At 42.6% G+C, this 15,119-nt stretch overlaps 1 protein-coding gene across 1 annotated transcript in view; it reads left to right on the top strand.

The window, feature by feature from the left end:
* HTR7 (5-hydroxytryptamine receptor 7) overlaps nt 1-14,913 on the top strand; it is a 78,887-nt gene extending 63,974 nt beyond the window's left edge. Inside the window, exons 2-3 of the mRNA XM_058189269.1 lie at nt 1,819-2,568; nt 12,020-14,913. Of these exons, the coding sequence (XP_058045252.1) occupies nt 1,819-2,568; nt 12,020-12,062 (793 nt within the window). The 3' untranslated portion in view covers nt 12,063-14,913. The remainder of the gene's footprint in view (nt 1-1,818; nt 2,569-12,019) is intronic.
* The last annotated feature ends 206 nt before the right edge of the window (nt 14,914-15,119 follow it).

Raw genomic sequence — 15,119 nt, 5'->3', positions numbered from 1 at the left:
ATAAAGTTATTATTCTATTCTATTCTATTCTATTCTATTCTATTCTATTCTATTCTATTCTATTCTATTCTATTCTATTCTACTCTACTCTACTCTACTCTACTCTACTCTACTCTACTCTACTCTACTCTACTCTACTCTCTACTTTATTAATGACTTTGGTTTCCAACCATGGACTCAACTCACTCTTGGCTCTGGATAGAGTGATAGTAGCCCTTGTTTCTACTTCCTGCTCTTCCTGCTGGATATCATTGACATCAGAATAGATGCTAATTTCAGTCCAGGATGGGATCATTTCACAATGGCTTGAGGACTTAAAGGTATCCTTTGATCAGCCTTGCGTATGTTCCAGAGTCATGAACTGTTAAGCAATCTATGTGCTGAAAACACTGTAGAAATGCTTCATTATGAAATATTATTATTAGTATTATGATCATTGCAAAAGACTAATAACTTATACCATGTTTGTCAAAGGATGGCACATAAATGTTTTGTATCGTGATTGCAAAATAGCCATGACAGTTTCTCTCCCTACAAACAACTCGGTGTAAGCAGCTCATAGCTATTTTAAGGAAATAGAGACAATGCCAGGATTCCCCAGTAATAGGACAGAATGCCATTTTATGACTGTCAATCTCTGTTCCATCCACCACAGCTTTGACAATGACTGGGAGTATCCAGGATCTCAGTAGGAATTTTCCAATTTATTAGGGAAGAAGAAAAAGAAACTTGGACTTGTTGCTTGCAGAACCAGTTTTCTACTACTGAAATACTTCCCATTGCTATGAAGGAAGCCAAAAGTCATTCATAAGTTGAAAGCAGATAGCACAATCAGATGCAGACTGGGGAGAAAAGTGGGTTTGTTAAGAGCAGGTTCTGGTCACCCTCATAAAATGCTTTCCATGATGGACATGAAAAAAGCACCAACCTTCATTTACCAGAAAGCAAATTGGGAGGGAGAGAGATTGCTGTTCTTCCTATGGCTCCTTTGAATGCTCACTACAATCTTTTCCTTTCCTTTCCTTTCCTTTCCTTTCCTTTCCTTTCCTTTCCTTTCCTTTTCCTTTTCCTTCATGGTAGGAGGGGGAAGAGATAGGCCCAGCACTGTGAAGTGATCTATAACTCTCAGTGCTATTGCTATTTTCAAACAAGGCACAGAGCTGCTGCCACTCCCCATTTTTAATTTCTAGAGATGTGTATGTGGCCGATGCGGGCATTCTAGTAAATAAAAAAATTATCAGCTTTGACTTTTTAAAAAACAGTCCTGCAAAGTAGGGTGTAATTTCTCACTCGAGAAATATTGATAGAGCTTTGAGTCCATGCATAATAGAGCACTCTCTGTGGAGCATTCGCTTCAGCGGTGAAATCCGGCCGGATCTATCCTGGTTCGTGCGAACTGGTAGCGCTGGTGGTGGGAGGCTCCGCCCACCCATCAGGATGTCATTATGTCCCATTTTTTACTCTCTGTGCATGCGCAGAAGGCTCTCGCTACAGTTGCGCATGCCTGAACCGGTAGCAAAGGTAAGTGCATTTCACCGCTGACTCGGTTCTTTCTACATTTGTAATTGGGGAACATCAGGCTGAAGGATAGAATTCCTATTAGGCAGTTTGTGCTCTGTGGTCTGAGAATTTAGAAATTGTGTGTTTAAAGAAGTGTGCTAATTTGGAACACGTGTGTGTGTACCCGCATGTGAGAAAGCTTTATCAGTTGATCAGATTATGATTTGTCCAGCTCACCATGTGGGGCATAAATGGTTCTAGACCACAAACCAACAATGAACATAGACTAATCCTTGGTGTTTGTTTTTATCTTTCCAGGTATCTTGGCATAACTAGGCCCCTCACCTATCCTGTAAGACAAAATGGAAAGTGTATGGCTAAAATGATTCTTTGCGTGTGGCTGCTGTCTGCTTCCATCACTTTGCCCCCGCTGTTTGGATGGGCTCAGAATATTAATGACAACAAAGTCTGTTTAATCAGCCAAGATTTTGGCTACACAATTTATTCTACCGCTGTTGCATTTTACATCCCCATGTCGGTGATGCTGTTCATGTACTATCAGATCTACAAAGCTGCCAAGAAAAGTGCAGCCAAACACAAATTTGCTGGTTTCCCAAGACCCAACGAACGTGAAGGGATGGTTTCGGCCAACGGCATCATAAAGCTGCACAAGGAATCTGAAGAGTGCACCAATTTTTCACGTCTGCTTAAGCATGAACGGAAGAACATTTCTATCTTCAAAAGGGAGCAAAAAGCAGCCACTACCCTTGGAATAATTGTAGGGGCCTTTACTGTATGCTGGCTGCCGTTTTTCATCCTTTCTACTGCTAGACCCTTCATCTGTGGGACCTCGTGCAGTTGCATCCCTTTGTGGGTTGAGAGGACATTTCTCTGGTTGGGTTATGCCAACTCTTTGATTAACCCATTTATATATGCCTTCTTCAATCGGGATCTGAGGACCACCTACCGCAATCTGCTGCAATGTAGATATAGGAACATCAACCGTAAACTCTCGGCTGCAGGCATGCATGAGGCCCTGAAGCTTGCTGAAAGACCAGAGTTTGTTCTGTAAGGTCATTTCCCTTTTATTACACTTACTTTCAGGTCCCCATATAGATTTTCTATTCCAAATAAAACCAAGTATAGATCAAACAATCTAAAAATAGATTGCTGGGCATTTCTTGATTTATGGGACCACTGAGTCGTGGAGACACCAATAAGGGTCTTAAGTTTGGAGAAAGCTGACAAAAAGTGAAGGACATGCTAATGGTCAAAACGAGTAAGAAAGTTAAAATCTAGGTTATTAGGCTACTGCATATCTATAAGATCCAGATTACTTTGTCTTCTCGGGAATAATATCAGAAGAGACAAATTAGGGTATGAAACACGAGCACAACGTGGCCTCAATGCAGAGAGCTATGGAGATGGCCTTGAGAGAAATAGAAGCCATTACAAAACTAAAAATGATAGAAGCACTGCTTGAATCCTGGGAGTGAAAACAGTGTTAGAAAAAGAGTGAGGCTGGCCCCTCCTTGACTCACTAGGACAATGATGGCTAACCTTTTCCGGACTGAGTGCCCAAAGTGTGCATGCACATGTGCCACCCCCCAAAATGCAATGCACATGCAGCCCCTGCATGCGCCCCACCCCATAGATGTGCATGCCTCCCTACACGGCCTCTGCGCATGCATGTGCCCCCTGTATGCCCCCCGCATATGCGCGTGGCCCCCGCACATGCCCTGCCCCCCGCATATGCACATGCGCCCCCTGCATGAACACACCCGCGAATGTGTGGCAGGACCCGACCAGCTGGCTGGTGGGAGGCATGCAGGCATGTGTGGCAGAGCTAAATTGGGGTGACGGCTTGCGTGCCCACAGAGTGGGCACCGCGTGCCACCTTTTGCATGCATGCCATAGGTTCGCCATCACGGCACTAGGATATCAGAAAGAGGGGAGAAAAAAAATCAGATTTGCAAGATTAAACCTTGCAGTAAAGCTTCATTCTAGCATTAATATGGAGTTAATTTCCTGTCTATAGTACCATGGGCTGGCCCTGAGGGGAACACAAATGCATTAGCAAATAGATATTTAGATTCCAAAATTACTGATATGGCTTTTATTTTATAAAGCTGATTGAAAGAGATTGCATGGATAGAGGTAGACCTGTTCACCTTTGAACACTTGTAGCACCAAAAAAAGGTGTAATGGCTGAATTATTGAATCAGATAATGATATTGTTGGACAGGAGCTCTTACAGGTGCCCTCTTCTGTCAGTAGAACTAACAATGAAAGCAGTGGGGTAATGACAGGGGAAACATTAATGAAAAATAGAATCAGACTGAATATGGTCTAGAACAGGGGTCAGCAACCCGCAGCTCTGGAGCCGCATGTGGCTCTTTCATCCTTCTGCTATGGCTCCCTGTTGCTGATTGGCTCCACAGTTGATAGGGCTTTCGGCTAGAACAGGCAGAGGAAAAGGGACACCTTGCTAGGAGGAAACTCTATGGTGGGGTAACCAGACTTCAGGTCAGCAGAGGAAAAAGGATGCCGTGCTAGGAGGAGACTATGATGGGGGAACTGGACTTCCGGTCGGCTCCAGAATTGAATGGGGGCTTCTGATTAGGACCTTTGTGGCTCTTTGAGTGTTTAAGGTTGCCGTCCCCTGGACTAGAACCTATTCTAAGGTCCAAGCTGTTGCACTGATTGTAGTGAATGTGTCATTTTTTTTACTAGGCACTACATTGTCTACACTAAGTTGTCCAACAATGTTCAAAAGCTGATTGAATTCTGGACACCCAGAGCAAGATATAAACTACTTAGCAGTCTGTTGTAAACAATTCGTACAACACTTAGTAGATCAATTTGCTTGAATTCAGGCAAAATTGGAATCTAAAGTTTATATGAGACAGTAGAAGCTTCATTCTTGCTCTTCCTGGCTTGTACAAATGGGTACAAGACTGGCTGAGTAGGAACAGATATTAGTAAATTCTTCTGGGTAATATCTTGTGATTTCCTTTATATTCAAAGAGATAGTGCCAAGATTTCATTACAAAGAAAGAACTCTCAAAGAAATTCCCTCTGATTTTTTCATAATTTCTGTCTAGTTTCCAATATTCCACTTTTGGCAGATCTGGCATGTTTCAAGCCCTGGAAATCTTTGATCTCTTGTGTTCTCATGTATGATGACTATTTTGGTAACTTGCATGTGTTTCTTTTATATCCCTTTGAAGGGAAAATGGTTCCAGTGATGCTGGGAAATTGTTGACCTGTGCTGTTCTTAGGGTTTCAACTTCTCCCTCATTCTATTTATCGTAAACATCACGTGTCTTATGAATGTTACAGGAAAATGGCTGATTGGGAGTAATCATAATGAATAAGGCTGCATCACTTTTGGGATTTGAAGGAGAAAAGTTGCTTTAGAGCAGGGGTGTCAAAGTCAAGGCCTGTGGACCAGATCCAGCCAATGGGGTGTTTAGATCTGATCCTTGGGGCCACCCTGGAAACAGTGAAGGACTGGTCCGCGGTGCCTCTGCCAGCAAAAATGCAGCTGGGGAGGGCCGTGTGCAGCCCTCCGAGCTCCGTTTTCACTGGCAATGAGTGCTAGCAAAAACTACTAGCAAAAGTGAATCCTCCCAGCCCTTCCCAGGTCATCAAGGTGCCCCTGACATGAGTGATGTCAAGCTGGTCATGCCCAACTGGCTCCCACCCAAGATCAAACACAACTTTGATGCTGCCCTCAATGAAATTGAGTTTGATATCCCTGCTTTAGAGAGTATTGGGCACTCACATAACTACTCCTAAAATCAATTGCGGTTTGTCAGAGGGTCGTGGATTTGCCATCCATAGTTGCTGCAACATCCAGGAAAAGAACCAAAGAGTTGCCATTAACTGGTATGGGTGCCCTTGCAAATGTTCTGGAGAACTTTTTCCCTTCATATCCAGAGCAGTGCTTCATGTAAAGCATAAGACTTTTTGATTAAAATAGCTTCACTGACTTGTGCTTTTTCCAGACACAATTCAAAGTGCGGATTGCTCTATATAAAACCCTTTCGACTTGGAAGATGTGAGAGTTTAAGGGAAGGGCCCTCTGTTAAGAGAAGGTCTTGTATGAATGGAGAATCGGCCTTCATGCTGGCAACTTTCAGTTCTTGTCGTCTTATACTCTCTTTCTGCTGACATGCCAAAAACTTTTCATTTATTCAATATATAGGCTGGTTGGCTGCTGAGTTGGATTGATGCTATCTGTTTAATAATATGTTTTAATCAGCTTCCTGTTTTGAAAACCCTTTCAAAAAATATTTGTGAGAAAGCTTGAGTAAAAATAAACAATAACCGAGTTACGCAATGTAAAACATTGTTTCACTGTATGTCATGGTTAATTAATTTTTTTACTGGTTTCCTATATTTCCCAGATTTTAAAAAGCCAGTGAATGATCTGTTAAAATAAGTGGGGTTTTTTTCCCTTTAATTCGTTTTCTAGGACTATTTTAACCTGCAGAAGTCAAGCCTGACATATATTCAGAAAACAGAAGCACTTCCAGACAAAAACAATGTTTTGTAAATTTCAACTTTCAATAAAGTCTCTCCATTCTTTACTTGGGACTGTTCTCAAAGATTTGGGCTAGAAGAATTAACAGCTGTAGGAATTCCCAGGGCTTCAGGCATAAATTCTGATTTAGTAGGAACCATGCCTGCTTCTCAGGTAGCAAATCAAGATGGCATTCACACATCACACAAAGCGTAACTTCTTGAACGTAACTTCACTTATAAAGTTTACAATCCCCAGAGGTTAGTTTCATATATTACACTGGAGCCCAAAGCACATTATGCCTTAGCACCAACCAATATATAAACAAAAAGAAGAGTGAAAAACAAGAGTAATGAGTCATGGTACTCTTTAATTTGGAATCACTGAAGGGATGGCGAAGTGATAAGATTAGCTTTGTGGTTTGAGATTCCAAAGAAGTCTTTTGACAAATGCAAAAACTATCCTGCTTTTCCTACTTTTTTTTAAATTTCTGGTCATCATTTTGTGTAGGATCAGAATTGACATATCCTCTGGCCCTGGGAGCTTTGTTTAGCAATTAATGGTGGATAGGGCTTGACTCTGGCCAATATTTAAGGAATGAATTCTTTTCCGCTATTGGTGCGGAAAAACAATTTTTGAGACCTAGTTTCAATATTTGTTTGATCTTTGGCTCTTTCTTGGATAATTTTGTGGGAAAATTGATCATGGAGCTTCTTTTGCACAATTATTTTTTTTTCTTAAAGAATGCTCTTCCTTCCTTCCTCACTGAGGCAGGAAAAAAAAATCAAGCAAAAGTAATATAAAAGGCAAAAAAGTAGTCAATATCAGGAATAAATGGAGGAGCTGAAAAGGATACATTTACATTTACTGAAGATGTTTGACCTCAGAATAATGACCCATCTCACCCCAATCTACTCCAACACCAAACCAGCAGTAAAAGGTGCAAAATCCTAAGAACTCAATTTCTTGGCTACTGTTTGAAAACATTAAAAAAAAAAAAACTTTCTTCCTGCTTCAGCCATGGTTGAATCTTGCATTCCCAGAAAGAAATCCAGTGTTTGTGAATGCTGTGTTTATTTTCTCCTTGGATAACCTGCCTCATCCTAAAACCTCAGTGTGGAGAAACATTTCCAAGATGGCAATTAATGGCATTTACTATACGTTCAGGATCTACTGCAATAAAATGCTTTATTGGGCTTGTTAGACAGCACCGCCACAAACTGAAGATTGTTTCTTCTTTGGGGTTTGGGGACCGGTGGTGTTCTATCCCCCTCGCCTCAGTCCGAGTGATGACTTAACTAGCCGACAACTATCAGCTTCTGGCAGCAAACTAGCGAGTGTCTGCCAAGTGTCTCTGTTATCTCTCTTGCTGCCGATGAGTCAGCCAGGAACAAACTGTACTTCAGCTCTAGTTAAGCAGTTGATTTGCTTGCCACGAAGGGGTATAGCAGCCCTTCCTGCTTTTATATGCTGTGGGGTGTGGCTCCCTGACTCAGCAGTTCCTAGGCCTGCCCCACCCTTGCTTCTGTTGTTCTCGCCTCTCCTGCCTACGAAACCTAGGGTCCAGCCAGGCCTGATTGCCAGCCGGGTCTGGAGGCATGGCCTGGGGGGGGGGGAAGAGTCAGGGAACGGAGGCCTCGTTATCTCCTCCACCTGGCCTGCCTCTGGCTCCTGGAGCTGAGCCAGGGAAGCCGATGCTCCTGAGGTAAGTCCTGATGGCCCTTCCCCCTCACTTTCCGAGTCACTTTCTGGCAGGGGCCCCGGCTCGGGGGGCACAGACACAACAGATGGGAATTTGGCAGGGAGAGGCAATTCAGCTGAACAACTGGCAGAGTAGAAATATTGGTCTTCTTCGTCCTCTAAAACATCAATTAGCTTGGGGTGTCAAACTCAATTTCATTGAGGGCCATATCAGGGTTGTGTTTGATCTCAGGGGGCCCAGGGGGATGGGGGCATAGCTGGGGTGGGTGTGGCCAATTCAACATCACTCACCAAGGCTCTGTTTTCGACTGTGACGGCCTCCTGCAGCCCTCAGCCGGGGAAAAGGAGCATGATGCATCCCCAGGCCTCCGTTTTCACTGGTAGAGCCTGCAGGTGGCCTTCGCTGCTGAAAACTGAGCCTGGGTGGGCCTTGCGCGGCCTCCCTGAGCTCCATTTTCACTGGTAGAGATACCTTTGCTGTTTTTAAGGTGGCCCCGCGGGCCAGATCTAAGCAGCCTTCAGGCCGAATCCAGCCCCGAGGCCTTGAGTTTGACACCTCTGGATTAGACAAAGTCATGATTGGCTAAAGGTGCTTCCCGGTGAGCTCCAGTTCAATGCTAAACGCGTTTGGGAATCTGTAGATGGTGAAGATGATGTGGGAAAATGCAGGTTGAAAAGGCATTGGGGAAGATGTGCAGGATAAATCTGTATTTTATTGGTGTGGAGGAACTCCTAATAACATCTGAAGCAGTTGAAAAACATCAAATTTTTGAAAAGCAGGTGTTTGCTGATCTTCACCACAATGTAAAAAAGATGTGGAGACTCTAGAAAGAGTGCAGAGAAGAGCAACAAAGATGATTAGGAGACTGGAGGCTAAAACATGAAGAACAGTTGCAGGAACTGGGTATGTCTAGTTTAATGAAAAGAAGGACTAGGGGAGATATGATAGCAATGTTCTGATATCTCAGGGATTTCCACAAAGAAGAGGGAGTCAAGCTATTCTCCAAAGCACCTGACGGCAGCACAAGAAGCGATGGGTGGAAACTAATCAAGGAGAGAAGCAACTTATAACTAAAGAGAAATTTCCTGACAGTTAGAACAATTAATCAGTGGAACAACTTGCCTCCAGAAGTTGTGAATGCTCCAACACTAGGAGTGTTTTTAAGAAGAGATTGGACAACCATTTGTCTGAAGTGGTGTAGGGTTTCCTGCCTAAGCGGGGGGTTGGACTAGAAGACCTCCAAGGTCCCTTCCAACTGTTATTCTGTTTTCGTATTTATTTAAAGTATCATTAAAATACCTAAAAGGTCAGTTTTATTAGTGTTCTAGTGAATGAAACTTTTTTTGTTGTTAAGAGAGAATGGAATGATTTTCCCTCTTGATTTATCAGTGTTATTCTTTATATTGACCACAAATATATATCATGTTCAACCATGCTTCCTATTGTGGATGCTTTCTAGTTTTGTAGACTTCCAGCTTTCATAATTCTCATCAACAGCTATGCTGGTTAGAGAATTTGGGTAACTGAAGTCTGCCTTTCTAAACAGCATCTTGATTGGAATGGCTGTGCTAAGTTATGTTAGTGAGCAAGTGTATGATTAGTGAGCAAGTGTATGATTAGTAACAGAGTTGGAAGGGACCTTGGAGGTCATCAAGTCCAACCCCCTGCTCACGCAGGAAACCTGTACTAGGGATTTGAACCACTGTACTGCTGACCGACAAGCTCAGTGTCTTAGCCACTTGAGCCACCTAGTCAGATCTCTTGTTGTGTCTGCGGGCCCCGAACCTGGCCTTCTGGCAGAGAGTGACTCAGAGAGAGAGGGGGAAGAGCCGACAGGGCTTCCCTCTGCAGGACCTTCCTCTCTGGCTCTGCTCCAGGTTCCAGAGGTAGGCCAGGTGGAGAAGGAGGAGCTGACATGGCCTCTTTCCCCCGACCCCTTCTTCTCCCTGGCAACGCCCCAAGAGCCAGCTGAGGAGGATCAATCTTGGCTAGATGTAAGGCAGCGATGCTGAGGGAAACGTGCGCAGCAAAGGAAAGGGAGGGGCTGGCCCAGGGAGTGCTGAATCACGGAGCCACACCCCACAGGGTATAAAAGTGCGTGGAGCTGCCATTGGGCTTCGTGACGGACAAAAACTGACTTTTGGAAACTTTGGCTGCTTTATTGCGAGACTAAGGAATTGGCTTCTGGATTTCTGTTTATTTCTGAACTCTGGATTGCTCCAGCAACGGATCGCAGTTGCACTGAAGAGATAGGAGGACTTGGCAGGCAATTGCAGATTCGTTGCCAGAACTGATATCTTTAGTAGGAATAAATTGCTGGCAAATATAGTCAGCTCGCGTGTCTTTTGGGTTGTGGTTGAGGGGGACAGAACATCTCTCCTCTATTCACACAACCATGGTTTGTATAAAAAATACTGCATACCATGGTTTAAGGAAACCATTTTAGTATTTCATATTAATCTTAATTTGTAGAAAAATGGGTTTTCCCCCCCTTCTGCTCAGTTGTGTCCAATTCTCGGAGGCAGCCTGAACAAATCTCTGCAGTTTCTTGGCAAAGTTTTTCAAAACTGGTTTGCCATTGCCTCCTTCCAAGACTGAGAGAAAGTGACTGGCTCAAGGTCATCTAGCTCAGGGGTCTCCAACCTTGGTCCCTTTAAGACTTGTGGACTTCAACTCCCAGAACCCCTCAGCCAGCAAAGCTGACTTTTTAAAATTTTATGTCTTTTTTTTTTAAATCAAACGGCAGGATTCTTGCAATTTCCTTAATTGAGAAGTGTCTAAGAATATCCTGGAATGTGGTGGCTCAGTGGCTAGGATGCTGAACTTGTCGATCAGAAGGTCGGCAATTCAATGGTTCAAATGCCTGGTGCCGCATAATGGAGTGAGCTCCCATTACTTGTCCCAGCTTCTGACAACCTAGCAGTTCAAAAGCACGTAAAAAATGCAAGTAGAAAAATAGGGACCACTTCAGTGGGAAGGTAACAGTGTTCCATCCGCCTTCGGCATTGAGTCACGCCAGCCACATGACCACGGAGACGTCTTTGGACAGCACTGTCTCCCCGGCTTTGAAACGGAGATGAGCACCGCCCCCTAGACTAATACACATGTGTGGGGGAACCTTTGCCGTTACCTTATCCTGTCTTTTATCCTGATCACGGATTAGCATCCATCAGCTTCCACCCCAAAGTACAGCATGGAAACCTACCGTATTTTTCAGAGTATAAGATGCACCGGAGTATAAGACGCACCTTAGTTTTTGGGGAGGAAAATAAGAAAAAAGCTGATTGGCAGGTGGGTTGGCCTCCCAGAATACCCCCATCAGCTGTTCCCAGAGGTGAATTTTAGCAACAGGTTCCTTGGTTGTGAGCTCTGTGCCTTGCTTTTTTTCTTTTGCCTCTGAAACTTCTGAAACTCTGTTTCAGAAAAAACTCTTTTTTGCCTCTGAAAGCCTCCGAAACAGAGCTTCAGAAAAAAAGCCTCTGAAGCTCTGTTTGGGGGCTTCTTTTCTGATGCTTTTTTTCAGCCTCTGAAACCTCCATTTGAGAAGCTGGGAGTATAAGACGCACCCAGATTTTCACCCTCATTTTTTGGAGAAAAAGGTGCGTCTTATACTCCAAAAAATACGGTACCTAATGGCTGATTATTTGATGGCACATCTAGCAGGCCATCTAAGAACATGGAGAAAGAAATGGCCACTATAAAAGAGACATCTCAACCTAGGGCAGGAAATTAGTGTGAGAAGAAGTCTCAGAGTAACTCTGTCTTAATTAAGCGAGGCATAAATTTATCTGGGGAACTGCTTTAGCAGACTTTCAAAATTCTATTACAATGCTCTACCACCAATAAAGATCTTTACAATAATCCAGTTATTCTTCCCTAAGTTTGCCCCTCTCACAGGCCTTGGCAGTAAAACACAGTTGCCCTCTGAATGGGGATATGATATCATGATCCACTTCTAGCTTCATCCAGAAGAAGTCAACATCTTGACCCTTGCATCATGATGTCATCATGCAGACGATGTAGTTATGCAATTATTTGCAATCGCATTATTTGAATCATTATGTTATTTCTTTTCTTCTGGCCCCCCTCTGTAGACACCCATGTCGCCAAACACACCTGACCTCATCTGGAATGGGGGGGGGGCGTCTTTGCTGGATATCCTGCAGGGTTTAGCCACCCCAAACTGAAAATACGTAAGGGAGAATCTGTTATTTTAGGAGATAGTCGAACAGTTAAAACTTATATAGAGTCTGAATGTTTGTGGTTTTTTGTTTTTTTTAACGAAACAGGAGGAACTCTGATTACTCAAGAAGGAAGAGCCACGACTTATGACTGAATGCTGATGGGGACGGTCATATATGGACAAGGGGCTGTGAATCAGTGAAAATTGCTGCAAATCCAGGCATTGAAGAAAACCTGTAGGGTGAATACAATGCTTCTAATGGACTTTGCGAGGGAATGTTGTAAAGGAAGTTTATGAACTTTGGTTTAACAGTATTAAATGTAATCCTGCCAATCCAGTGACATTTTTCTTTTCTTTTTTCTTTTCCCTATTTTGTTTCTCTTAGTAGAACAAATGCTAGCATAAATAAGCCCCTTTTTATTTGTTTCGTAAAGCAAATAACATTAGCAATAAGTAGTTTGGCTCATAGGAGGAATGGCAGACAATCAGCTCCTTTGACTTCCTCTGAGGAACGTCCAACTTTGTTCCATCAGTCTTTTGACTTTAACAAAGGTCCTTGTGTAAATTGTCCTCAGATCCAGCAGTGTCCACCGGGAAGGTGGGGCAAAGGGTTCGTTTTGATAAAGGCATCGTCCCAGTGTGATGCTTTTCTGCGTGTGTCAAAACAACATCAAATGAAAACCCCCAAAGAGCTCATGGAAATCACCAGTAGGATAATTTTATAATATTTCAGTAAACGATAGCAAAGTAACTTCTAACACTATCAAGATTTCCTTTATGGGAAGAGATGATTGAATTATATGCCAAGCAAATAGAATAAATTGTCATCAGTATAACCTATCCACATTTGTTTCTTTCAAGGAAGCCAGATGGACAAAGAATAATACAGTTTTAGTTCAGTTTCATAATTTTGGTCCACTTCTCCCCCCCACCTTCTATTGTTGACTTTCTTTCTAAATTTCTTTCTTTGGTTGAGGGGCTGAATGAGAATTGTAATCAGACGTTAGATTTATATTGCATAAATTTTCAAGGAACAGTTTCCAAATGTGAAATGGAAATAAACATTTAGCCCAGGGGTGAAATCCAGCAGGTTCTAACAGGTTCTGGAGAACCGGTAGCGGGAATTTTGAGTAGTTCGGAGAATCGGCAAATACCACCTCTGGCTGGCTCCAGAGTGGGGTGGGAATGAGGATTTTGCAATATCCTTCCCCCAGGAGTGAGGAGGGAATGGAGATTTTGCAATATCCTTTCCCTGCCACGCCCACAGAACCAGTAAGGAAAAATTTTGGATTTCACTCCTGATTTAGCTGTTTTGATAAGTACCAAAGGGGCCAAGTGACACAAGTATTTTAGAAAATTGTAAGGCTATGGTTAATTCGCAAAAGAAGATATTTTCAGCATGTTAACATGTGCATTTTAATGCAGTTAGTTATTCTAGTTTTGTTAAGTGTTCCAGGGATGTTCATGAGAAAGGAGTCAAAAAATCAAGATGAAAGCCATATTCCTAAGCCCCTCCCTTTTAAGATGGCTTGTAAGCTAAAAAATACAAACCCAAAAGGCAGGGCTTCAAGAAGTTGCAAGCCCCATTTTGGCTTCTTTAATCCCCCACGGATACTTCTAAAATTTTCTCATGGGAAAGTCGCTCAAGATTAAACATCAACAGATTGCTAAAAAAAACACACCTTCAGGCAGTAATTAGGAATGTTTAAAATATGACTGTTGTTTTATAAAGAAATTAGCAAATGAAGACTACTAATTAGCATAGGGTCAATAAATGCCCTATTTATGGGTTGAAAGTACAGGATTGGAAAATAAAATCTGGAAGTGTATCATCTGATCCTAATCTGATCATCTGATTTGTGCATGGTGGATTTTGTCCATCAAATGAGTCACAGGCCCAATCTGCGTATTTTGATTCCATGATGTAAGTGCTATGCCTCCATTCTTTCCCTCAGAGTCATCTACTCAAAGGTATGTATATTTATGCTCCTGGTTTTACAAGCAGTCCTCGACTTACAATCACAACTGAGCCCAGGATTTAAGTTGCTACGTGAGAGCGTGTTTTGTCCCATTTTACAACTTTTCTTGCCATGTTTATTAAGTGAATCACTGCAGTTCTTAGATTAGTAACATGGTTGTTTAGTGAATCCTCACTGACTTTTCTTGTCAGGAGTCGGAAAAGATGGTTACGGGACCCCGGGACACTGCGACCGTCATAAATACGAACCAGTTGCCAAGCATCTGAATGTAAATCATGTGAACGTGGGGATGCTGCAATGGTCATAAGTGTGAAAAATGGTCGTAAGTGTGAAAAATGGTCATAAGTCACTTTTTTCAGTGCTGTTGTAGCGTAGAACGGTCACTAAATGAACCGTGGCAAGTCGAGGACTACCTGTACAAGGTTTAACCATCATTGTTTGTTTAAATCCTAGGAAAAGATGTACATGAGAGTTTGAGACCGCTTAAATCTTCAGATTACCCACCTGATCATATGCTCAGGATGTTTTGTGGGAAGCTAAGAAAGTTAATCTAGTTTGTATGAAATAAAACATATAAAATAGTTTATATGAAATAAAACTTTAAGACAAATCTGCCTTAAAGGCCAGTCGATGCAATTATTATCCAATCACGGGTCCCTCTGCACCAATTTGTCTCTCCTGTAACTGTGGTTACAGAATGTGTTGATGTTGACCATTTTAAATAAAGTTCAGTGTTCCAACATAAAAGTTTACTGTATTTGTAAATGTCTTGAGAAATGAAAATTCACTGTTTGAAGAAGAGGCTTTAATAGATTTTTGCTGACATAACTGGAATTTTTTTTTTTTTCAGATTGGGGAAAAAGATCAAAAATGGCTTTGATCTGCTTTAGTTTGTGGGAGTGGAAAAATAGAGGAGAAAATATTGGTTGAGGTGCAGTCCAGGGGTGAAATGCTCCCGGTTTGGACTGGATCGCCCGATCCAGTAGCGATGGCAGCGGGTAGTTCGGAGAACCAGTAGCAAAATCCCTGTCCCCCTCCCCATGCCCAGCTGAGCTACGCGATCATCAGAGGTTTTTGTTTTTTACTTTTAAAAGCATTTTTTTCTTCGGTCAAAAAATGCTTTTAAAAGTAAAAAAAAAGCCTCTGATGATCGCGCAGCTCAGCTGGGATCATCAGAACCCTTTAAAAGCCTTTTTTTACAACCTCTTCGGCCGAAGAGGTTGCAGA

This window comes from Ahaetulla prasina, chromosome 6 (genome assembly GCF_028640845.1).
Source record: "Ahaetulla prasina isolate Xishuangbanna chromosome 6, ASM2864084v1, whole genome shotgun sequence".
Taxonomy (NCBI): Eukaryota; Metazoa; Chordata; class Lepidosauria; order Squamata; family Colubridae; genus Ahaetulla; species Ahaetulla prasina.
This window is presented reverse-complemented; position numbering and strand designations above follow the sequence as displayed.